A 25,023-nucleotide genomic window follows, 5' to 3' on the forward strand; every position below is an offset into this window, starting at 1 on the left:
GATAAATTTTTCATACAATGTAGAAGTGAAAACAAAAATAACAGTTAATCCTCTGGGCATCAAACTAATAAGCCTAGTATTTTTCTAGGTACTAGAGTATTTGTTTCCTCAGCCAGTCTCCACTGATATTTTAGTTCTCTGGTTCTCAATCTTGAGTCCTTTTGCAATCACCCCTTGAACTTTAAAAAATTTGAATGTTTTGTATCCCATTCCGGGAGATTCTGATGCAATTGGTCTGGGGTGCTGACTGGGCGTGGGGATTTTGAAAAGCTCCGGAGACTCAGAGCTGCAGCGGAGTTTCAGAAACCCTGGTTCACACCGCTTTGTCCTCCTCCTCAGGGTCCAGCGTGGCGCCTGGTGGAAAGTGATGCTCTGAATGGATACACAACGTCCCGTTTCTCAGGAAGGAGGGAAGCGTGGTCTCAGAACCGCAAACCTCCTGGTGTCCTGGGGCGAAGACCATGAGGAGGCCAGTCCTGCCAAGCCAGTGGGTGACGGCAACGCCGCCCGTGTCCAGGTCTCCCCCTCCCTAGAGCGCAGGTACTGTCCGGCCAAGTCCCGAAGGCCTCAGAAGATACACGGCCACCGCGAAGTTCGGCGGTGCCAGGTGGTTTCTTGTTTCCACAGGGAGGCGGAAGCTGAAGAGGATGGGGTGGCCACTTCGAGCTCTGGACCAAGCCTGGTTGACTTTAGGATCAATCCAGGCTCCTCTCTCGGCTCCAAATTGCAGCCCCGGCAGCTCTTCCCGAGAGGGTCGGAGTGGGGGGCACCTGGGCCAGCCGGGTCAGGACTGCTCCGCGGGGAGGCTAGTGCAGCCCCCGGCGCCCGGAGCGCGCGTCAGGTCGCAACCGCCCGGGGAAGCAAGGGGCGCGGCGGGAGCGTCTATCCAGGGGGCGCGGACTACAAGTCCCGACAGGCCTCGGGCAGGGCTGGGCGGTGCCGGAGCGGGGCCAGGGGCCAGCCAGGCCCGGGCGTGCGCGGTGGTTCTCGGGAGTGGCGGGGCGGGTCCTCCCGGCTGTCAGCTGTAGCCCTGTGCGCTCGGGCGGGGGTGGTAGCGGCCATTGGCCGAGAGGCGGGAGGGGCGGGCTGCTGCGAGCCTCAGCTGGTTCAGGCCGAGCGGGAGGAGGCGGAGGCGGAGCGGGCGGCCGGCCAAGGAGGCGCGCGCCGGTCTGCTGCGTTCCGGCCTGGCCATGGCAGCGGCGCCCCTGAAAGTGTGCATCGTGGGCTCAGGGAACTGGTGAGCGGCGGCGGGCCGGCGGCGCGGGCTCCGCCTGCGGGAAGCCCCTCTGCCGGACGTCCGACCCCGCCACGGCGTGGGCACCGGGCACCGCGCGTGGGGAGGCGGGGCGGGCGGCCTCGCTGCCGGGCTGGGCACCGCGCGTCCGGGGAGGCCGCGCTGAGGCACTGGGCGGGGAGGTCCTGGGCCCGTGTGCTCGCGGGGGCGGCGCGGAGAGAGGGGCGGCGCACCGGCGGGCACCTGTCTGCGCTCGCGGCACTTCGCGGCGGGCGCACGGAGGCCACCTGCTCGCCATGCCCGGGGGGTTTGCGCAACATCCTCAGGGCGTTCTTCATTTCTCCTGGGCACATCGCCTGGGTCGAGGAGTTGGAGGAGGCTCGAGCGTTCTTGCTGGGGTTTCCGAATCGAGGAAACCGAGGCAGAGGGGACTGAAGGGCGCCTGCTATCCAGGTCGAGGGCGGGGCCGGCTCTGCCCTTCCAAGTGCGGGTCCCGCTCCGGCTTCTGCGAAGCCTAGTATCTTAATAAAGTATCGGGAAGAAAATCCAAGTTCCTACAGGCCGGGATCCCCCAGTAGCTCAGGGACTTTGGGAATTCTCCTTTGGGGGGATGTTTGCGCAGCTTTGCTTCTCCGATAGGCTTTATTTGACTTTAGCGTTTATAAAGCACTTTGTGCCAGGCGTTCTTGTAAGCGCTTTAAATGTCAGCTCTTTTAGTTACCTTTCTGAAACTTACACAGTGGGATTATTTGGTGTGTTTGGGTTACTGTAGAGGAAAGTGGACTGGGGGAGAGGAGGCAGAATATGGTATAGCATCTGATATTTTCAGTCTTTTTTCCACAGCTGCGCCCTATTTTTCCCACATCCGAGGGACTAGTATAGAATAGTTCAGAGTGATGTCCTTAAAGTCCTTGTGTTTTTTGGTGGCCGGACACTAACCACTGTTCAGGCTTCTAGGAGTCCTGCAGCAATTGGTACTAGTTACTTGGTCTCCGTCTTTAAGACTTGGCCCAGAAAGTACTTCTTGCAGGAAACCTTATCTGATTCTCCACTTTTCCATCCCAGCAAGGTGAGGGCCCTCTCCCTGTGCCTCTGTTGCTGACATCTGTCATTGCAACGTGATGATTTATTTGATTATCTGTTTCCACTCCTCCCCTCCCAGCTCTTGAGAACAGCATCTACCTTAGTGCCGGGCATATGCTAAGTAAATACTAAGTGAATGTCTAAAAACTAACTTTTTAATGTAAAAATGTAATTGTATATGATTTGGCAATAATTCACATTGTTTAAAGGATACCAAAAACCCCACAAAAAACACAGTGAAACATCTCCCATCCACACTTGTCTCCCAAGGTATCTCCTGGAAGAAAACCACTGTTATCAGTTTATTCTGTTCTTTCTGGAAGAATTCTATCAGATGCAAGCGAATGTTTACATATATTCCTTTATCTCTCTGCCCTGCAAATACTAGGATATTATGCACTTTTCTGTAAACTTTTTTTTTCAACCAACAACAGAATGTTCTGTCCCACATGTAATGGAGTTGGTACCCGCCCACTGCAGAGCTTCGTATGGACTTTCAGCTGGACTTTGCCAGTTCTGATCCCAAGGTCACTTGAGTGAAATGTCAGCTGCCTTGTGGGCCGTGAGGCTGAAAAAGCGCCCATTCAGCGCGTGTTCTTTAACATTAGTTTCCTCTTCTGTAAGAGGCCACAGAACCACAGATGACAGCACCTTTTCCTCCTTTGCAAGGTGCAGGAGAAGTGGCATGGCTGGGCTACGCCAGATATGGGCCTGAAACAAGAGTTGTGAAGTGGCTCTCCTGCGGCCCTGCCCCTCCGTCCCCCCTCCCCCCGCTGGCCCCATGCCCCCGGCTTCCCGCAGCTTCTCTCTGATGTACTTGACTTTTTCTTGGCTCACTCCAGCCCAAGGAAATGGAGTAGAACTTGGCTAGTGACACTGGAGCAGAGCAATTGAGAAATGTGCCAATGGTCTGGGCTGGCTGCCGGTTCTGTTAATGATGGGATCAGACTGGAACAGTCATTGGCTTCCTTGTCGCTGCCCTGGGTACAGAGCCATGCTAGTCCTAGAGAGAGGCTCACGACCTCCCCAGAGAGATTCAGGAACTTAGGGACAGAAAAGGACACAGAGAGGCTGCCCAGGGGCCCACTGAGTGTTCAGCTCTGGTCAAAGACATTTGACTGTCTGCTCCATGCAGATATGGTGGTTTTTCCAGGGATAGGAACACAAGTGGACACCATCTCTTCCTTCAGGTCACAGATAGATAAGGATTTGGAAGATAAATTCAAAAGAAGTACAAAGTAGAATGAAATATCTGTCACAAGATTGGACGTTTTAGATTGTTTTTTTGGTTTCTGTTTTGAATTTTTTTTTTTTTTTCTCACGTGGCATGCAAGATCTTAGTTCCCCAATCAGGGATTGAACCCGTGTCCCCTGCAGTGGAAGCACGGAATCTTAGCCACTGGACCGCCAAGGAAGTCCAAGAGTAGACGTTTTAAATAGTGTTTTTAGTAATGTTTCTTAAAATGTGGTCCAAAGACAACTTGCATCAGAATTAGCACTGAAGCTAGACTTGCTGAATCATATTACCTGAGGGTGGAACAGATTTTTCCCTAAGAGATTTTAGCCTTCTGCTGATTTTAAAACAGGTTACCAAAAGACGGACCCTTCCAGATGCCCAGGAATAGGAAATTACTTAAGCAGTGTTTACATTTGGGACTTTTTTTAAAAAGAAATTTATTTATTTATTTGCTGTGTTGGGTCTTTGTTGCTGTGCCCGGGCTTTGGTTGCAGAGAGCGGGGGCTACTCTTTGTTGCGGTGCATGGGCTTCTCGTGGTGGCTTCTCTTGTTGTGGAGCACGGGTTCTAGGCACGCGGGCTTCAGTAGTTGTGGCGCACAGGCTTAGTTGCTCTGTGGTATGTGGGATCATCCCGAACCAGGGATCTTACCCGTGTCCCCTGCATTGGCAGGCGGATTCTTAACCACTGCGCCACCAGGGAAGTCCCTACATTTGGAAGCAGCTCAGAATGCTTATGGAAATAATGATGTTACATCTGTAGCTAAAAGGTGGCTCTAAAGCTCACATGGGTGCGTCCCCCAATGTAAATAATCATCAGTTGCTATGCAGATACCTGGAGACTGACGGGCCTGTCCCGCCCGCTAGACGGTGGGAGAGAGGAGGCCAAGGGGGCCTCTTGCATCCAGCTGAGCCCTGTTGTGCTGCCCCCTGTGAGGATGCAGGGAGGTGCTTCCTAAGCGGCATGGCTTTTCTTGGTCCTGGTGACTCACAATAGCAACAGAAAGGAAAAAACAAGCTTCTTAGGTTCCTCCAAAGATGAAACAAAGTTCCTTCACCAGAATCTTGGGAAGGGCACCCAGACACAGTGCAAGATGCAGCTCTAGAACTAAAACCTCAGGGTTGTATTTGCAGTCTAAGTCCAGAAACACCCCACACCTCCTTGGGAGGCCGGGTCAGGCAGCGGTGGAAGGAGGCACTCGGGATTCCTACCCCCTGGGTTTCTGGCCCCATCAAGTTCTAGGTCCTTGAGCAAACTGCTTCTCTCCAAGAATCATTGCTCCTGACATGGGTACCTGCTGTCTAGGATCATGGTGAGGATGAAATGAGATGATCTGAGAGAGTGCAAAGTGACTAGCACCCAGCAGTTGTCAGCTAATGAAAAAATGCTGTCTGTGTTAGTTCCATCATCCTTGACCAGAGCCATCACAAAACAGACCTTTTCAAGGTCAGTGGTTAATAAGGTGGAATTAAAACCCAGATCCTTCTAACTCCAATGTCCATGTTTCTATAAATTCTTAGCATTTTCAGTGAGAAGTGTACTTTTACCAATGCCAATCACAAAATGCTAAGGAATAGAGGCAGAAGAAGGGAGAAGATAAAAGAGCGGGAGGTGTTTCCGGGAGTTATCTTTTGCCCTTGTTTTCAGCACAGCTTGACTCCTGGGACTGAAAGTCAGGGAGAGCTTTGGCCTACTTTGCACCGATGAGTGAAGCTGGACATGTGGCTGACCCTTTTTGTCCTGTTGGAAACATCTGAATGCAGCCTGGCAGCTCTTCATCCCCCAGTGTCATCGTTTTTGACTGTGCTGCTCAGTGCCTGTGATGATTCTTGCTGTACCCCCACGTGGAGAGCTCGAAACAGTTTAGGCATCTGCGTGTTAGCTCCTCTGAGGTCAGAATGACTCCTTCCTGGTCCACAGGCGACGCTGACACACCTCTACTGTGGAAGCTGGAGGGAGAGGTAGTGGCGGTTCGGGCTGACCTGGGAGGAGACCCATTTCCCTCAGGAGCCAGGCTGAGGATACCTGCCAGGCTGATCCGCACACCTGTTTCTGTTGTGCAGTGTATACATCACAGCTATATTGGGGATGAGTCTGATTTTCATATCTTAGCCCTCTTTCACCCCTTTCATCATTCTTCACTTCCTCCCCTCCCTTAAGGGGAATAATCATAACAGTTACCACTTAGGGTCATTTTCTGTGTCTGGGATGTGCATTATTTCATTTAAATCTCATAACAAGTCTATGCGGTACTACTATTATTCCTAGTTTAGGTGACAAAACTGAGATTAGAAAACTTTTAAAGGTCAGTGGTTAATAAGGTGGAGTTGAAACCCAGATCTTTCTAACTCCAATGTCCGTGTTTCTATAAATTCTTATCATTTTTAATGGGAAGCATACTTTTACGTGAGAACAAATCCCATCATCACAAAAATATTGAGTAGCTTACCCTCCCCAAAATGTCTAGTATAACAATATTCCACTTAAGAAAAACCAAATTGAAATGAGGTCTTAAAAATCATCCTGGAGAGACTTCCCTGGCAGTCCAGTGTGTAGGACTCTGTGCTTTCACAGCTTGCGGCACGGGTTCGATCCCTGGTTGGGAAACTAAGATCCTGCGTGCCTTGCAGTGTGGCCAAAAAAAAAAAAAAAAAAATCCTGTTCAGTTTCCCTCCAAAGGAGGCATCCCATTTCTTGTAGACATGACATGATCATAGTTTACTGTTTTTAAGGCACCTGATCTTAAAATTAATCTAGTAAATTAATTATTAGAAAAGTCTTATATTTGAGAGGAGAATCTGTCACCTCCAGCTTCTACCCATTAGTCTGTGAGCAGTGCTGAGGCGAGCCTACTCTTTTTTTTTTTTTTTTTTCTGGCTGCGTTGGGTCTTTGTTGCTGTGGGGGGGCTTTCTCCAGTTGCGGCAAGTGGGGACCACTCTTCGCTGCAGTGGCAGGCCTCTCATTGCGGTGGCTTCTCTTGTTGCGGAGCACAGGCTCCAGGCACGTGGGCTTCAGTAGCTGTGGCTTGCGGGCTCTAGAGTGCAGGTTCAGTAGTTGTGGCGCACAGGCTCAGTCCCTCCATGGCATGTGGGATCTTCCCAGACCAGGGCTCGAACCCGTGTCCCCTGTGTTGGCAGGTGGATTCTTAACCACTGCACCACCAGAGGAGGCCGAGCCCACTCTTTTCTAAAACATGTCCCATTGGATAGAAGAGTCACATGTCCCCTAAATCTTCCCTGTGGCAGGCCAAGTAGTATCTCCAAGCCTCTCAATCCTTGCTGGTGGGAAGTCGTGTCTGGGGTCGTCAACCATCCAGGTCTTTCTCCTTCCCCTCATCCCTAACTCCCAGGCTTGATGATGTCAGGAACTAAGCCAGAAGTCCCCCAACTCCTTTAAGGTTATCCTAGTGGCACTTTGCCATCATTCTACTTTGGGGCTCAGTTCCTTCCACAGTTGGGTGCTAGGAACTTCATTGATTATCTGTTGCTGCCCCAATATCTCCCCTGAAACTTAATGGCTTCAAACAGCAATCATTGATTAGCTCCTGATTCTGGGGGTCAGCAATTTGGGCTAAGCAGGGAGAGTCTTCTGCTGGTCTCACCTGGGCTCACTCATAAGGCAGCGGTCAGGTGTTTAGTGGACTGGGGCTCTTGGTCCTCGATGCCCCCTTTCACAGTGGGCAGGCTTTGGCCAGGCTAATGGGGGCGACCGGCCACGTGTCTATCTTTCTGCAGCAGGCGAGCTTGGGCTTCTCCATGTCGTGGCTGGATTCCAACTTCAAGAGAGAGTTCATGTAAATTCCTCACATAAGTGGAATCATACAGTAATTGTCCATTTTTGTAACTGGCTTATTTCACTTAGTATAATGTCCTCAAGGTTCACTTCTTTTTGTAGCATGTGCCAAAATTTCTTTCCTTTTTAAGGCTGAATGATAGTCCACGGTATGAATATACCAGCTTTTGTTTATTTGTTCAATCCATCAGTGGACACTTGGGTTGCTTCCACCTTTTGGCTGTTGTGAATAATTCTGCTATGAACATTGGTGTACAAATATCTCTTTAAGATTCTGCTTTCAAATCTTTTGGGTATATGCCCAGAAGGGGAATTGCTGGATCATATGGTAATTCTATTTTTAGGTTTTTGAGGAACCACTGTATTGTTTTCCATAGGAGTTACACCATTTTATATTCCCACCAGCAGAGCACAAGGGTTCCAATTTCTGCACATTCTAACACTTGTTTTTCTTTTGTTTTAATATAGTAGCCACACTAACAGGTGTGAGGTGGTATGTATTTTGTTAATTGCATGTGATGCATATGATCATGTGGCATATACAATTTTGCATCCTGTTTTTTGTTAAATGTAACATTCTATTTGAGGCTTCTCCTCTGCAGTTTGGATTTTGATAGACAGAAAGACTTTTTTCATCTGCTTCTCCCCCTCCTTTTTTTCTCTATGTGAAGTTGTTCACATTGATCTTTTTTCCTCTGTGGTTGCTATCTTTGATTTTTAACTTATAAAGCTTCCCTATCCAGAGATCAAATAAACATTCACCAAGTTGAATCTATTTTTAACATACTTTATTTTTCACATTTGCATCTAATACTCTGGCATTTGATTGTACTTTAAAAGCCCTTTAACTGCAAAGAATTACACAAAATGTTAACAGTGGTTCTCCCTGGGTGGTAAGGTGATAATTTTTTTTTGTCTTTCATGTATTGCTTTTATGAATAAGAAAGTAGATGTTATTTAAACCAAAACTGATCACCCTCTTCCCTTGGATCCACACGTAGGATCAGCTCTGGGCACGGGATGGGGAGAATCTAGCTGAACCCTTGTTTGTTCTCCCTAGAGAGTTTCCTCCTTGGTAAAAGAGGGATGGTCTGTGGCGTCCTTTCTGTGCCAGTAAGCTTCTGCACCCCATGCAGTTCTGGGAATTGTCAACCTGACTTGATAGGCATCCTGTTCCTTGGCTGATTAAAATGTCACATCTTTTTAGAGAGGAAGAGGTGAGTGAATGCCAAGGGGTTGGGGGAAGGGGGGTGTTGCCAGTGGAGGTTAGGACCTCCAGCAGGTGAGTGTCTGTCCAGCTGGGACCCAAGGAGGGAGAGCAGAGTGGTGAAGACATGGCCTGGGCTGCGGATCTCTCCTCTTCCACTGACCACCAGTGTGATCCCGGGAGTTCAGTGTCTTCACTTGAAAAATGGGGATCGTGATAGTCCCTGTCTCAGAGGGTTGCTAAGGCTTAAAACAGATAATGTGGGTAAAGCATTGAAAACAGTACTCTGGTGGTAATCAGATTGCGATACCTAAATATATCAGATGAAGGGGTTATACCCCTTCAGTTTATACAATGTTATTTGTCAGTTACATGTCAATCAAAAAACAAAAAGCAAACAAACAGTGCCTGACACCTGGTAGTCAGCAAACCCCTGCCCTCTGCCTCTTGCCCCATCCTTCCCTCTCCCCTTCCCCTTCCTCTGCTCCTTTCTCAGCCTCCTCTCCCTGTCTCCCCCTGCTGCTCATAACCTCTCCCCTCCCCCTTCCTCCACCTCCCACCAGGTGTGGACTCTGGGTAAAAGCAGAGGACAGTCTCCATGGCCCCCGTGTTCCTGCACCTTTGCTCCACGAGCCCTTCCCTCTGGCTCGAATTCTCCCCCACCCCAACCTTAGACTTACCAGCTTTATCCCCTGTGTCCTATGTGCCGGCACAGTGTCTGCATGGCATAGGTGCTTAATGTGTATTCTCAACAAAATGATTCTACTCTACCCCTCAGCAAACAGGAATTAGTAGAAAGTGTGGGCTTTGGAAACAGATCTGGGCCAGAACTGCTGGCTCTACATGGACAGCGTGACCGGGTGACTTATTCATTCTCTCTGAGCCTCTACTTCTTCATCTGTAAAGTGGGGATAACGTGGCTGCTGGAAAGATGAAATGAGCTCTTGTGTCAAATACCCAGTGTATACCCAGCTGGCACTGGGTCGTGATTTCCCACCCTAAGTCCCTTTTAAATTTTGTTGGCATAATATTGCTGAGGTTGCAAACTAGTCTGTATTTTGAGGCCCAGGACTTGTTGATAAGTAATTCATGAGTCCATGGGAAATGTGATATTATACCCCAGAGTAAAGCCCCAGGACTGGCCGTCAGCCGTCCTGAGTCCCCCTCCCAGTTCTGCCACTACCTGGTTGAGTAACCCAAGGTCAGAGTGACCGAGCCTCCTGTGTCGTGTCTTAATCTGCCAGGTGGAGGTTTAGATGGAATTAAACCTTCTTTAAACTGCCCTGGTCGCTTTTGTTTTGCTTATTCACTTAGACTTTCTTTAAAAGTTGACTTTAAAAGAAAACTTTATATCACCACTCCAAAGACCGGAAGTAGAAGGTAACAGCAGCCACCAATAGAATGGAAACAAAACAGTATTATAAAACCCTTGCCAGATACTGGTCCCTGCCAAGGCTCTGAGTGGAGGCCGCCTCGTACTTTGGGAAGAAGGGAAATTCACACAGGCTGGGGAGCTGGGAAACACCGCAACACTCACGTGAGACATTCGGCGCTCTCTCAGGGAGGCCAGGAGAGTTGAAAAGGGCACACATGCGTCATTGTCACTTGGTGCTGTGTGTGTGTGTGTGTGTGTGTGTGTGTGTGTGTGTGGGCAAGCGCTCAGCCATTGGGGCTACCTCTGGCCCCCACTCCTCACTTGGGGGAAAACCGGACTCATCGCAGACCTGGCGTTTAGTAGATGGACGAGCTGGCAGGTGGCGCAATGGCTGCTTGTGCCCTTGACCCAGCCGTGTTAACGATCTGTGCCTGACCAGGCTGGAACAGTTACAGGACAGCCCCTGAAACAAGGAGTCGCCACCACCGTGGCCATGGGACCCCAGCCCCGACCATGGCTGAGCCACACACAAACTGCCTCCATGGACTGGACTGGACGCAGTATTTTCATTTTATTTTAGACTCAGTTCTAATATATCTGTGCATGTTTTTAGACTGGTCCTCTGTAGGCCAGGCATCTTTTTAGGACAGGGTTTTCACTTATATGTGGATTTTATGTAGTTGCCTTCAAACACACGGGTTCTTCCAAAACACTCCCTTTGCTATTTGATCCTGTTCCTTACACATATGTGACAAACACATTTAGTACCATTTCAGAGCCACAAAGGAGTTTTGGGTATGGATTATACTTAAAAACAAAAACAACTTTATTCAGGTGTAATTGAAACACAGAAAACTCAGACATACTTAATATTTGATGGGTTTGGAGATAGGGATACACCCATGAAACCATCACCACAATCAAGGTAATAAACATCCATCACCTCCAAGAGTTTCCTCCTGCCCCCATCTCCCCATTTTTGGTGGTAAGAATATTCAGTACTATGTTAGCTATGGGCTTGTCGTATAGAATATATAGCCTTTATTACGTTGAGGTGAATTATATACTTTTGAGGTTTTATAAACAACAGAAAAGGTGGACAGCAAAGAAAATACTTGGTTCAAATGGAGATAGTACTGAAAGAGATTAAAGCAGAACAAATTAAAGTGTTTTCATTTCTGATCTCCCAAAAAATATATTATCGTATAAGTTATATAGAAAGAACAAGACTAGGCCTTATAGGCATTAGAATCTTTTTGTTCATCTCCCTGGATTCTTTTTTTTTTTTTTTTTTTTTTTATTTTTGGCTGAGTTGGATCTTCGTTGCTGCGTGGGGGCTTTCTCTAGTTGCGGTGAGCAGGGGCTACTCTTCGTTGTGGTGCACGGGCTTCTCATTGCAGTGGCTTCTCTTGTTGCAGAACATGGGCTCTAGGCACGCGGGCTTCACTAGTTGTGGCACACGGGCTCTAGAGCACAGGCTCAGTAGTTGTGGTGCACGGGATTAGCTGCTCCGCGGCATGTGGGATCTTCCTGGACCAGGGCTCACACCCGTATCCCCTGCATTAGCAGGAGGATTCTTAACCACTGTGCCACCGGAGAAGTCCCTCCCTGGATTCATTCTTGAATTGAATTTCATGCTTCTTCCCGTTGTCCATCTCCTCCCTTCCCTCCCCTCCCCCATCCATGAGTGGCAGATCCAATAGCTTGGCCCAGAATTACCTGGAGTTACCTCAGTGTTGCTGAGTCTGATGCATCCCTTAGCTACCGCTGCAAAACAGCCCACCCTCTGCCAACTTGGTGCTGAAAATAACAAGCACATGTTGTTGCTTGTGCATCTCTGAATCAGCTGGTTAGTTCTTGGCTTAGCCCGGCTCCCTCACGTGTCTGTGATTAGCTGAGTGTTGGCTGGAAGCTCTGCTTTGCCTGCTTTTCCCATCCCTGATGCATGAAGCCCTTTTTGCTTCTCTGCAGAGGTATGGTCTTCCTCAGCACCGTTCCCATGTCTTCTCCCTGGACCCCAGCCAGGTCTGTCCACCGTGGTTCCCTCAGCTGAACGCTGGGTAGGTGAGCCTTCCCGTGGATTACCTGGGTTGCATCTGAGTCCTTTATGTTAAAAGTCCCTCGCAGTTTACCCTTCTAATCACGCGTCCCTCATTCCCTTTCACCTCTTATCACACACAGGATTGTGAATTCCTTTTACCTTGTTCATCTCTCAAGTGGGTGGGAAGCTTTTGAGAGCTGTGCCTTTTATATCACCAGCATCTAGCCCAAGGCATTATGGGCAAAAATAATTGGTGATAATGCCAAGTCTCCCAGGTAATTCTATTGTGCAGCCAAAGATAAACATAAGGATAACTGTCTCCAATCTGTTCTGCATCAGCTTGGCCCCACCCCCTTTCTGTCATCACCCCTTACTCCATTTCACGAATTGTCTGAATCGTTAGGAAAAATCATTAGAAAAAATAATGAATGCCCTGACACTTGAATTCTCAACGTGCTCTTTACCATTCTTTCCTTTGCTCCTCATACCAGGAAAGTTATCTAAGAAACTATTTCTCTGTTCAGATTCCTGTAAAAGAACTTGATTGGTTCAGCCGGGATTAGGTACCACCCGCGGCCTAATCAGTGTGCACTCAACACACCTGTGAGATGGGCACAGGTGCCCGCTGACCATGATCACCTCTGCCACGGGGACCAGCCGCACACCCGCGGCTCTTGTGCAGAGGACTGGCGTTAACTAGCATCTTCTCTTCCCCTGTGGGAAAGCCTATTGGAGACTGCTTCATTACCAGAAAAGGTTTGGTGAATAGAGATGCAGTAAAAAGGGAGCTTTTAGAGGCCTCTGGGTGTCTTCTGGGGGGGACCCATGCCCTTGCTCTGCTCCTTTTCTGGAATCCACTTGGGGCTTGTCTTTCCTTTATGACTGCACATGGAGCCTGTTGCAGTTCACCAGAACACAGCTTATTCTACGGTAGCTGCATATTAATCTCCTTGATGGATTTGAAATATAGCCTAGTTGCTTCGGAGACTTCATGAACGCTTGAAGTGTTATTTTTATGCCATCTTTCAAGTGGATTTCTCTTCCTTCTGTGATACTCTCTTCCAAGATAGGTTGGTGCTTACTAGTTTCAAGGGGTGGTGCTTTCTGACCCTGTAGCAAATTCTGGGGCTTTCCTGATCATGGGGTGGTATTTCCAAGTGAAAACAACTAAGTTTCAAACAGCTTGGACTTCCCTGGTGGCGCAGTGGTTAAGAATCCGCCTGCCAATGCAGGGGACACGGGTTTCAGCCCTGGTCTGGGAAGATTCCACATGCCATGGAGCAGCTAAGCCCATGTGCCACAACTACTGAGTCTGTGCTCTAGAGCCAACGAGCCACAACTGCTGAAGCCCACATGCCTAGAGCCCGTGCTCTGCAACAAGAGAAGCCACCGCAATGAGAAGCCCACGCACTGCAACGAAGAGTAGCCCCTGCTCGCCACAACTGGAGAAAGCCTGCACGCAGCAACGAAGACCCAATGCAGCCAAAAACAAACAAATAAATAAATAAATTTATTAAAAAGCCAAACAAACAAACAGCTTGTGGCTGAGATGACATCACATCTGAGTTCTAAGCTCAGTGCTTGAATCAGAACACAAGTCTCCTGAAATACAATCTAGTGCTTTTTCTCTTCTGCCTGAGTGAGTTTGTTTTCTTTTCCACTGTTTCTTTTGCAGGGGTTCAGCTGTTGCAAAAATAATTGGTGATAATGTCAAGAAACTTCAGAAGTTTGCCTCCACGGTCAAGATGTGGGTCTTTGAAGAAACGGTTAATGGGAGAAAACTGACAGACATCATAAATAATGACCATGAAAATGTAAAATATCTCCCTGGACACAAGCTGCCAGAAAACGTGGTAAGACTTTGGTTAATTCTAAAAGTTACATTCAGCTGAGTTAGCCCTTGGGACGTGGGGAGATGGGAAACCTGCTTCCCCGGTCTCCTGTTCCTCTCTACCACCAGGTTCATTGCTTGGTCCGTTTTGGTTTTCCTGACTCTGAACGTGGGCCTTGTGTTAGTTTGCTGGAGCTGCCATAACAAAGTACGATAGACTGGGTGGCTTAAACAACAGAAATTAATTTTCTCACAGATCTGGAGGCTTCACGTTGTCTGCAGGAAGAAATTTTCCTCTACCCTTCTAGGTTCTTCTGTCTGGTCTGAGAATTAAGTTGACATGAGACAGATTAACAGGAGAAAATCAAACAAAAGTTTAATAACATGTATGCATAGGAGAGACCCAGGAAAACTACGTCATTCACCAAAATGGCTGAAGCCCTCACCTTAAATATTATCCTCAGCTAAAGACAAAAGAGGATGTTGAAGGTGGGGATAGTCAGTTCTGGGAGGTGATGGGGAAAGCACAGTAAACAAGGGTAAGGTGGTTACGCAGACTTAAGTCAGTGCCTTCCCCTTTCCTGAGAGTTTCTAGAGATTTGGTCCTCCCAGCTCTTCCAGGTACTTGGAGGGAGACCCCCTTACAAATGGAGATTTCCCTCACGAATGTAAATATTTCTTACAAAAGGACAACTCCTACTTGGTTTTCAGTTTCCTCCTTGTCTGCTGTTTCTTAAAAAACAACCACCTTAAAATAATTAATGTGCCAGGGCTTTCCTGGTGGCTCAGTGGTTGAGAGTCCGCCTGCCGATGCAGGGGACACGGGTTCGTGCCCCGGTCCGGGAAGATCCCACATGCCGCGGAGTGGCTAGGCCCGTGAGCCGTGGCCGCTGAGCCTGCGCGTCCAGAGCCTGTGCTCCGCAACGGGAGAGGCCACAACAGTGAGAGGCCCGCATACCGCAAAATATAATGATAATTAATATGCCAAAGAGGCATATTTTGAGGTGGCAAAATCTCCTCCCCTACAAAGCCCAAGATCAAGGTGTTGGTAGGGTTGGTTCTTCTGAGGCCTCTCCTGGACTTTTCTTCTTCCCGTGTCTCCACGTGGTCCTCCCTCTGTGTATCTGTGTCCTAAGACAGACACCAGTCATGTTGCAATGGGGCTTACCCCAGTGACCTCATTTTAACATAATAACCTTTACAAAGACCCTGTCTCCAAATACAATTGCATTCTGAGGTACGAGAGTTAGGACTTCAACATACGAATTTTGGGGGAACACATTGCAGCTCATCACAGGCTACTTTCTTGGCATTCAGAGTGGTGGTCACATCAAAGCTAGAACTAATAATTTTGCCTTTGTATTGTGTCTCTTGGTAACTCCCAAGATACCTGTTGACGAAAAATTAATCAGTCGATCTAAGAAAGAAGTAGAAATTTTATTCGAGCCAAATTGAGGATTATAACTTGGGAATAGCATCTCAGTGTTGAGAACTGTTCTGCCCATTAGAAGTCAAGGCATAGTTACATATGTTTTTTGAGACAGAGGGCTTTATGTTAAATGAATTACTGACAGTTCATACAATCCAAATCTGTACAAGATAAAGAAGGAATGTTATGTTTAAGGAGTTGTCTCCTTGATGCTAAGAGAACATTGCTCTTCATGGTTGAGCAGGTATTTCCGCCGATGGGGAAGGTTTGGTCCATGTGTAATGCAGATACACAATGCACAGTAGGAGAGAGAGAGGAGGCCAAAGGGCAAAGAAAATTTTTTTTGTTTAATTTTTTCTTGTCTTGCCACAAAATATGAATTTTATTTCACATACCCTTTCTAAGCACATGGACTTTGGTCCATCCCTAGGCCAGCTAATGCACTGGTGAAACCGTGCACCTCAGATTGGGACTTGAACCCACGTGCTGGGACTCAAACCCAGCCAAAACCCACAGTCTTCCAACTGAGGTCACACACCTGGTTTCAGGACTTAACGAAGCTCAGGTTCTTGATGTCTTATCACAGAAAGAATTCAGTGAGAGACAAAGTGAAAGGTAAGAAATGGATTTATTTAGAGAGAAACACACTCCACAGAGTGTGGGCCATCTCAGAAGGTGAGAAAGGCACCAGGGTATGAGGTTGTCAGTTTTTATAGTGGTGGGTAATTTTATAGGCTAATGAGTGGGAGGAGTATTCCAGCTATTTTGGGAAGGGGCGGGGATTTCCAGGAATTGGGCCACCGCCCACTTTTTGATCCTTATGTTACAGTGAGCATATACTGAGGCTCAAGGTCTGGTGGAAGTTGACTTGTCCACCATCTTGGACCCATTTGGTTCTAATCTGTTTATGTCATGTCCTTGGGCTATGTCGTTCTTTCAAAGGTTGTGCCCTGCCCCCTTCCCTCCTGTTTTATTGGTCTGTAATTAAAATCAAGGTCAAGACCTAAATTACCGAATAAGATTGGAGGAAATAGAAAATGGGAAGACTGACAATTTAAAATTCCGGCTTATTAGGCCTGAGCAGGAAAAATCTAGGTTATTGCCTCATTCCAGTGACTTGCAGAGGAAGGAGAAGGTGAACCTGAGAATGAAAATGGTGACCCGGCTGCTTGGGTGAGTGGAATTCGCAAACTCCTGTTCCAGATTCACCCCGATGGCTTTCTGTAAGAGTCTGTTTGAAAACCAGCTCAGGTGGCTGCCTGACTCCTAGCGGGGGAGACAGATTTGTTGGCTGATGAATGCCAGCAAGTTTGGAGATTGCAAAGACCTTGCTCACTGAGGATTTCCAATTGCCTTTGGCTACAGTGTTCATTGGTGTCAAGCCCTGTGCAAAGTAGTTTACATATATCATCATGTTACCCAGAAACTGGGTTTACCTCTTGGATTTATTACTTGGAGCAAGTAAGGAGAACACCAAGGATCTTTCCTAAAGCAATGTCTCCCCAGCAACAAAACTGGGGTAGTTTTTTTTTGGCAAGAAGTAGATTTATTAATTTAGGACGCTTGTATGAGATACAAGCGGTCAGGTGAGGGAGCTCTGCCCTGAGGTTTAAGTGGGCTACAATTTTATAGTCAAAGGAAAGGGGGAGGGGAAAAACTGGGGAAGTTTTAAGCTAAGGGAACATGCATACTCATGAAGGGGCTTGGGTGGTGGACTGAGTGAGTCCAAGCTAAAGTGGATTGAAAGTTACAAGGGTCAGAAATGGTCAACATCATCATTCCTTAGGTTCCAGTTGATCTGGTGGTGTTTAAACCCGAGGCTGGTTTAAATCCTGCAAACCACTTAAGATAGTGCTTTAGGCCAGTCTAACTGGGAGTCTTTACAACTGATGTGTTATCTTTGCTATTGTTACTTCTCTTGCCTGATAAGTTTGTCCTTTTGATCATTAATTACTGAGACCTGTTCAAAGGCAAGCACTGTGGCTTAGATCACAAAATGGCTTAGGCCAAAGATGGCTTCTCTTCTGTCAAGAAAGCCATGCCTTGTTCTCTTTCTCCGGGGAACCCCATCCCTGTCTTGTTACAGTCTCATTTAATGTTCTCAGTGACCCTCTTAGGTTGGTGCTATTAGCTTTCTTACTGTGATGGTGATTCTGATTTTATAGGGGAAGAAACTAGGGCTCAGAGAGGTTAATGAACTTGCCCCAGGTCACAGAGCTGGTGGCTGGCACACCTGTTCCTGAGCCTGCTGAGTCATGGCCTTTTAGACAGTGATGACTTGATGACTTCCCTGTGTCACTGCACTAGGGCCGGGCAGCGTTTCCCTGCAGTTACTCCTGGTGCAGTAAGTGGGGAGAGGAAGGTTCCCTAGGGTTCTGAGCTGGGCAGTTAAGTTACCCAAGTACCTGATGGAAAGAGTAAAGGTGCCGCTGTTCCCGCGGCTCTGGAAGGCCTCTGAGGTCATCTCTAACCATGCTTGGTGCAGACCATTCCTCCGAGCTTCCCTTCTCATATCTGTCGGGATCAATTACTCCTTCCCTTCTGTAGAGAGTTCCTTCCACTCTGTGTGGACCACTCTGTACCCCCACCTGCCCCAGGCATGTGGGCTTGACTTTCTGGGGTTTCGTTCTCCCAAGGTTCCTAGCGTAGTGCTCAGGGAACGTGGGGGGAGGTGAATCTGCCAGATGGTTCTCTGCCTGCACAGAGAACAGGGGAGCAGGGGGGAAGGAGGGAGTCAAGAGCCATGTCCCTCAGAGCCTGGCCCATGACTGACTCCACCCCCCACCTCCCCGGGTGCCCAGGTGTGGACGAGGGAGGAACTCTCTGCTCCCAGATGGTTGATATCTGAAGCCTTGTAGGCTCATGACAATTAGTGTATCCATTCCCTGGACTGGACATTTGCATGGTTTCCGGTCGTTTGCTGTTATAGACAGTGCCCCCGGGAAAGGCCTTGTCTCTGTCCCAGGGATGGCATCGCTGGGTCACAGGGATGTAGCCTGTAATCTGCCAGATGGCATCACTGGTTTCCAGCGTGATAGTGAAACTGCACAACCCAGATTGGGACTTGAACCCACTGTCTTTTAATTAAAATCATACACCTGGTATCAGGACCTACTGAAATTCAGGTTCTTTATGTCTTGGCTCAGAAGGAATTCAGTGAGAGACAAAGTGATAGGTAGGAAGTGGATTTATTTAGAGAGGTACACATTCCATAGACAGAATGCAGTCCGTCTCAAAAGGCAAGAGCACCCAGGGAGAAACACACTCCACGGACAGAGTGTGGGTCATCTCAGAAGGCCAGAGGCCTCGGGGTTACGGGGTTGTTAGTGTTCACAGGCTGGCTAATTTCATAGGCTAATGAGTGGGAGGAGTATTCTAACAGTCTTGGAGAGGGGGTGAGAATTTCCAGCAATTGGACCCCACCCACTTCTGGGCCATTTATGGGGGGCCTTCAGTCATGGTGCCTGTGGGTGTGTTGTTTAGCATATGCTAATGTATTATAATGAGAGCTTAATGAGGCTCAAGGTCTACCGGAAGTCGAATCTTCTGCCGTCTTGGGCCTAATTGGTTCTAACCAGTTTATGTTGTATCCTCAATGGCTGTCCTTCTTTTAAAGGTTGTGCCCTGCCCCCTTCCCTCCTGTTTCAGTTGTGCCCATCTCCACACACCTAGTGGGGTTTGAGAACTCACATCCTTCCACATCCTTGCGGGCACTTGGTAGAGGACACCCAGGGTATTGGGAAGTTTTATTTCTTAAGCTGGCAGAAGGTACACAGGTGCTTGATTGTTTGTTTTTTCTTTGTGCTTTCTAGGTTCTAGAATTTGTATGTACGAAATATCTCATAATAAGTAATTTTAAAAGTTGAACAGTGGTGAAGCATGGTGGTGATGGGCACACCTTGGAGTCGAGGGCCTGCTCTGAGTGAGCCTGGGCAGCCCCCCTCCTCTTGGTAAGATGGGCCCCTGTGAGTAGTTTCCTTAGCGGTGCTGTGAGGAGTAAATGAGATGATTCACATAAATTGTTTAGTGTTAAGAATCTGTTACAAAGCTAGGGTTTTGTTTTTGTTGGTTTTTTTAAAACTTTTATGTTTATTTCAGAGTTTTTCAAATACCTCATTCAGTCATTTAAAAAGTCAACTAGTGTTAGACCAAGACCGATTATTGTTACCGTTTTTTAAGATGAAAAGCCAGACATAAGATTAATTGACTCAGAGTGAATGTGGATCTAGAGCTAAAAAGCTGGCTTTACTCATTTCTGTCTTGCGGATTCAAGCAGAAGAGATGTGCTGCATTTCATCCACGTCCAATTGTTTTTTATGACGTCTGCCACTTCTGCTGATTGAGACTCTGAGTCATCCTTGCTTGGTGCCCCCAGACTGCTGCCCGCCTGACCCTTCTCCAGGTCATCAGGTGCTCATATGTGACCCCTCCACAGGGGAACCTTCTGTAACAATGACATGGCCATGTCATCAACTTCTCACTAAAAACTGGGGCAGTCTGGGTTTCTGATTTCCCCTTAGACCTGAATGGAAGAACATTTCTTATTTCCTGTCACTGCAGGATAAAAATTGCTGGTCCTGTGTATGGCTGTCTGTCCAGGGCCTTTGTTTAGAGGAGGTCACCCAGGTAGAGAGCTCTTCTGCCTCAGTCCAGCTTTAACCAACCTCAGTGTGACACCAGTATTGACAATTGCAGCATCTTCTGTGAATTATAGTTGTCATGGTATCTCATCTTTGTCGTCTTCTTTTTATTTTTCCCCAAGTTTATTTATTTATTTATTTTTGGCTGCGTTGGGTCTTCATTGCTGGGCACGGGCTTTCTTTAGTTGCGGGGAATGGGGGCTACTCCTCGTTGCGGTGCGTGGGCTTCAGTAGTTGGGGCTTGCGGGCTCTAGAGCGCAGGCTCAGGTAGCTACGGCGCACGGGTTTAGTTGCTCCACAGCATGTGGGATCTTCCTGGACCAGGGCTCTACCCATGTCCCCTGCACTGGCAGGCAGATTCTCAACCACTGCACCACCAGGGAAGCCCACATCTTTGCCTCCTAAGCCTTGCCAGCTCTGTTTTTAAAAACAGCTTTATTGAGATAGAATTCACAGACATACAGTTTACCATTAAAGTGTACAATTCAGTGGTTTTTAGTATATTCACAAAGTTGGGCAACCATCACTGCAATCAATTATAGAATATTTCATCACCTTAAAAAGAAACCTCATGCCCTTTAGCAGTCACCTCTTATTTCCTCCTGTCCCCAGCACTAAACAACCACTAATCTACTTTCTGTCTCTAGATTTGTCTGTTGTGGACATTTCATGTAAATGGCACCATACAATACGTCATCTTCTGTGACTGGCTTCTTTCACTTAGCATAATGTTTTCAAGGTTATCCACGTTGTACCCTGCATCAGTACTTCATTCCTTTTTATGGCTGACTAATACTCTATTTTATGGGTGCACCATATTTTGTTTATCCATTCATTGGTTGGTGGACATTTTGGTTGTTCCCACTTTTTGGCTATTATGAATGATATTGCTGGGAACATTTGTGTAAAGTGTTCTGTGTGAATATGTTTTCAGTTCTTTTTGAGTATATACCTAGGAGTACAGTTGCTGGGTCTTATGGCAACTGTTTAACTTTTTGAGCAACCGGCCAGACTGTTTTCCAAAGTGGCCACACCATTATACATATTCCCACCAGCTGTGTGTGAGGGTTTCAATTTCTCCACATCCTCACGAACACTTGTTATTATCTAACTTTTTGATCCCAGCCATCCTAGTGGGTATGAAATGGTATCTCATTGTGGTTTTGATTTTCATTTGCCTGATGGTTAATGATGTTGATCGTCTTTTCATGTGCTTATTGGACATTTGTATATCTTTTATATCTGAAAAATATAAAACAATATACCATTTGTATATCTTATATATCTGAAATGTGTATTCAGATCTTCTGTCCATTTTAAAAATTGGGTTGTCTTTTTTTTGTGTGTGTGGTATGCGGGACTCTCACTGTTGTGGCCTCTCCCGTTGCGGAGCACAGGCTCCCGACGTGCAGGCTCAGCGGCCATGGCTCATGGGCCCAGCCGCTCCACGGCATGTGGGATCTTCCCAGTCCAGGGCACGAACCCGCGTCCTCTGCATCGGCAGGCGGACTTTCAACCACTGCACCACCAGGGAAGCCCTGGGTTGTCTTTTTATTACTGAGTTGTAAGGATTCTTTATTAGATACAAATCCATTTTCAGCTACATAGTTTGGAAGTATATTCTCCCATTCTGTGAGTTTTCACTTTCTTGATGGTATCCTTTAAAGTGTAAAAATTTTAAGTTTTGATATCATTTTTAAACTTAATTAATTAATTTGTGGCTGCATTGGGTCTTCACTGCTGCGTGTGGGCTTTCTCTAGTTGCGGCGAGCAGGGGCTACTCTTCGTTGCGGTGCACGGGCCTCTCATTGCAGTGGCTTCTCTTGTTGCGGAGCACGGGCTCTAGGTGCATGGGCTTCAGTAATTGTAGCTTGTGGGCTCTAGAGCGCAGGCTCAGTAGTTGTGGCACATGGGCTTAGTTGCTCCGTGGTATGTGGGATCTTCCCGGACCAGGGCTCAAACCCATGTCCCCTGCATTGGCAAGTGGATTCTTAACTACTGCGCCACCAGGGAAGTACAAAAAATTTTAAGTTTTGAAATCCAATTTAGATATTTTTCTTTGCTACTAACTCTCTGGATTTGGTTCATTGCATAGGCCTGCATTCACTGATGTGCCCTCAGTGCCTGGAATAGTGCCAGGCATTATTTGTGGTTTGGCTTAGTGCCAGGGACAGCAGACGTGGTTGAGGGAGAACTAACCAGGCTGGAGAGTTCTGTTTCAGTGCTTTTGGTGGTGTCCTGTGGGATGGAGGGTTAGGCCAAGATAATAAAAAAAAAAAAAAAAAAATGACCACTGACTTGGGTAGTAGGGTTGCGAGTATATCTATTAATTTTGGCTTAAAGGCTTCTGGAAATTAGAATATCAGTTCAGTAGGAGCTTCAGTGTTAACTCTTTCCTGCCTGAGTTTAGCTTTTTCATTTTCATTGGAGGATTCATCTTCAATGAGGTTTGCTTCTCAAACCTAAGTGTTTGCTAGTTGACAAACCTAAGGAGGTTTTCTTCTCAAACCTAAGTGTTCCTCAGAACCACTTGGAGAGCTTATCTCAAACCTAAGTGTTCCTCAGAACCACTTGGAGAGCTTAACAGGGATCACTGGATCCACCCCTGGAGTTTCTGATGCACTGGGTCTCAGGGGAGGCCCAGGCATTTGCATTTCTAAGGATCTCCCGAGTGATGGTGATGCTGCTGGTTGAGGAACCACAGTTTGGGCACCACTGGTCTACATAATAAGTTTATATTACTCGTATAGTATTGTGGAATTCAGGGGGTTAGCAGCTTTCTTTTTTCCCCCCAGAAGCAACCTCACTTACCACGCTGGTATATTTATATAAGAATCATCAGGTAAGGTTGTCTGTACCTGAGAATCATTTTTCTGAGTGTAGAGCCAAGGATGTGAATTTCACCTACAATCTTGGCCTATGTTGAGGTTAGGAGAACAGGAGGAAACCACAATATTTTTGAACCCCTACTGTGTGCCAGCTGTACTTTGCTCAGTGTATTACTCATGCTGTTGTGTTTAACCTAAATGCTTATTCCCTGAAGAATGTAGGCGAGTTGCCTGTGGTGTCCAGTTAGCTAACTCGTGGTAGAGGTGGGGCAAGATGCCCACACACTGCACAGTGATAGCTAATCCAGGGGGAAACAAAAGAACCTTCAGACTTGGCCCACAGACTTTACTGGCTCTGTTTTAAATGATTTTAATTATTATTAGTTTCTTTATTAACTTGGACCAAGAGCCCTGGATTCCTGGCATCAAGCGGACCAGCCATGATGCCTTTGTTCTGATTTGATTACCTGTCCTCCTTGCCAGTGAAAGGCAAGCCCTTTTCTTCTGAGCTGTCTTTCCCAACACATTTCAGGATCTTTAATGGTGGATACTCTCCAGAAGATTTTGGCAGGTGACCCATGAAATAGGTCAGCGTTTCCAAAGCAGTGTCCCGATTTGGTTCAGGGTAAAAGATAAGATAGAGGCTTAGCTAAAGCTTTAATTCTGAAAGAGGGTATTTGATTTACTGTGTTCATTGAAGAGAGCTCATTTTGATCCTGTGTAACAGGAATCACGGGCCGTGTGCACCACACAAATGCAGCTCGGGTTACAGGTTGCTTCTGTGGGTTAAACCCTACGCACTTGGGCAAGGTCAAGGACAATGGAAGGACATCAGTCCACGCTGAGTGAGCCCCCAGGCATATTGTCCCAGAGACCCATCACTCCCAACCAACCACAAGTTCTTTGATTTGTTGAGAAAGGAAATGTAAGAGACAGGAAGAAATCCTGGGCCCTCTGGCAGCTTCCATGGGAATATTTTGTAGCGGGGGACATAGGGATGGGCTGATGCCTTAAAGGTTAAGAATTTATAGGAGGCAGGTAGATTTTTCTGATGAGTAAGCTCTTTCACTTGCTTCATATCACTGCAGAGTGCTGTTACTTATATTAATTTGAAAGTGCTCTGTGAAATAGCTGTTAGGAAAGGTGATTTTTATCCCCATTCTGTAGGCGGGGTGACTGGTCAGTGAACAGGAGTCATCTGTCCAGGTCCCACAGCTGATCAGTTGCAAACATGGGACACAAACGTACATCTTTTCTCTGGTTCTGGTGTCCTTTTTATCTCACCATGTCAGGGAAGTACAAGGGGGTGTGTGGGGGGGGGGGAGGTGGATGGGGAAGAGGAGAAACAACAGGTCCAGAGAAGAAGGGTTTTCATTAAAATTTAGGTGGCCAGGCTCTGTATGAGAAGGGGGTCGAGAGCAGAAGTCCCTACCTAAGTAAGGCTAGTAACCCAAGGGGGAGTTGGGGGGTCAGAGGTCTTACAAAGGCTGGTGCTTCTGGCTGGGACCACAGGGAGAAGAACATAATGTGTGTATGTGTATGAACGTAATGAGCCTTGCCAATCAGGGACAAACAGAGCCATTTTATGTTGGCATCGGGGCTAATGAAATAGAATAAGTAACTGCTTTTTTGGAGGAGGTAAAATCTCCAGATGCCAGGGAACTAATAGGCAGGTAGAGTTTTGGTGATGAGTCCTTGCTCTCCAGCCTGGATTACCAACCTGAAGAAGCCCCTTTGAAGAGGAAGGCAGGTTTCCCCCGGCCTTTGGGGGTATGAATAAGGAGGGAGAAGTGGTAAGCTCCGGGTTGTGTTCTGCTCTATGGGGAACGACTTTGTTGCCATTCAGATCAGCTTAAGCTGATGTTTTGGGTTATACGACTAAAAATTCGGGTAGGGCCAGTTTCAGGTGCGGCCTGACACAGTGGCTTAAATGATGTCAGTGAGACCCTGTTTTCCTCTGTTTCTCTGCTCTGCCTTCATTCACATGGGAGCCCCTTGGCAGGTCTAGGTTCTGCCCCTCACATTTGTAAAATGGTTGTAGCTGTTCCAGACCTTACACTGTCATCCCATACTTTTCAAGGAAAGACCCAATAGCTGTTGCAGAAGTATAAGGAAGCAACTGTTCCTCAGAAGCTCCAGCAAACATTGACTCCTGTTGTTTTATGTGCCCATTGGCTTGAACAACTTAAGGACCATCCATGGAGCAGGGGAGGGGCCCATTCCACCCAAATTGCATGGTAGAATGGGAAAGCAGTAGCTTTTGAAATGAAATTTAGAGGCACTTTTGCTAGAAAGAAGGGGAATGAAGGCCGGGTGGTATATGACA

The 25,023-nt window shown here is 47.3% G+C and overlaps 1 protein-coding gene across 6 annotated transcripts in view; it reads left to right on the forward strand.

Moving 5' to 3' along the window:
* Positions 1 to 361: 361 nt before the first annotated feature.
* Positions 362 to 25,023, forward strand: part of GPD1L (glycerol-3-phosphate dehydrogenase 1 like) — a 54,921-nt gene continuing 30,259 nt past the window's right edge. For 3 of the 6 annotated variants that reach the window (XM_022553894.3, XM_022553893.3, XM_022553895.3), the window contains exons 1-2: positions 362 to 540; positions 13,645 to 13,822. In XM_022553894.3, the coding sequence (XP_022409602.1) occupies positions 377 to 540; positions 13,645 to 13,822 (342 nt within the window). In that variant the 5' untranslated portion in view covers positions 362 to 376. Of the gene's footprint in view, positions 541 to 1,125; positions 1,238 to 8,406; positions 8,564 to 13,644; positions 13,823 to 25,023 lie in introns of those variants that run through there. The other 3 variants (XM_089918972.1, XM_022553896.3, XM_022553897.3) reach the window with 3 other exon arrangements.

This window comes from Delphinapterus leucas, chromosome 10, assembly GCF_059928025.1.
Source record: "Delphinapterus leucas isolate spDelLeu-1000000601 "Yukka" chromosome 10, BTC_Dleu_Yukka2, whole genome shotgun sequence".
NCBI classification, from domain to species: domain Eukaryota; kingdom Metazoa; phylum Chordata; class Mammalia; order Artiodactyla; family Monodontidae; genus Delphinapterus; species Delphinapterus leucas.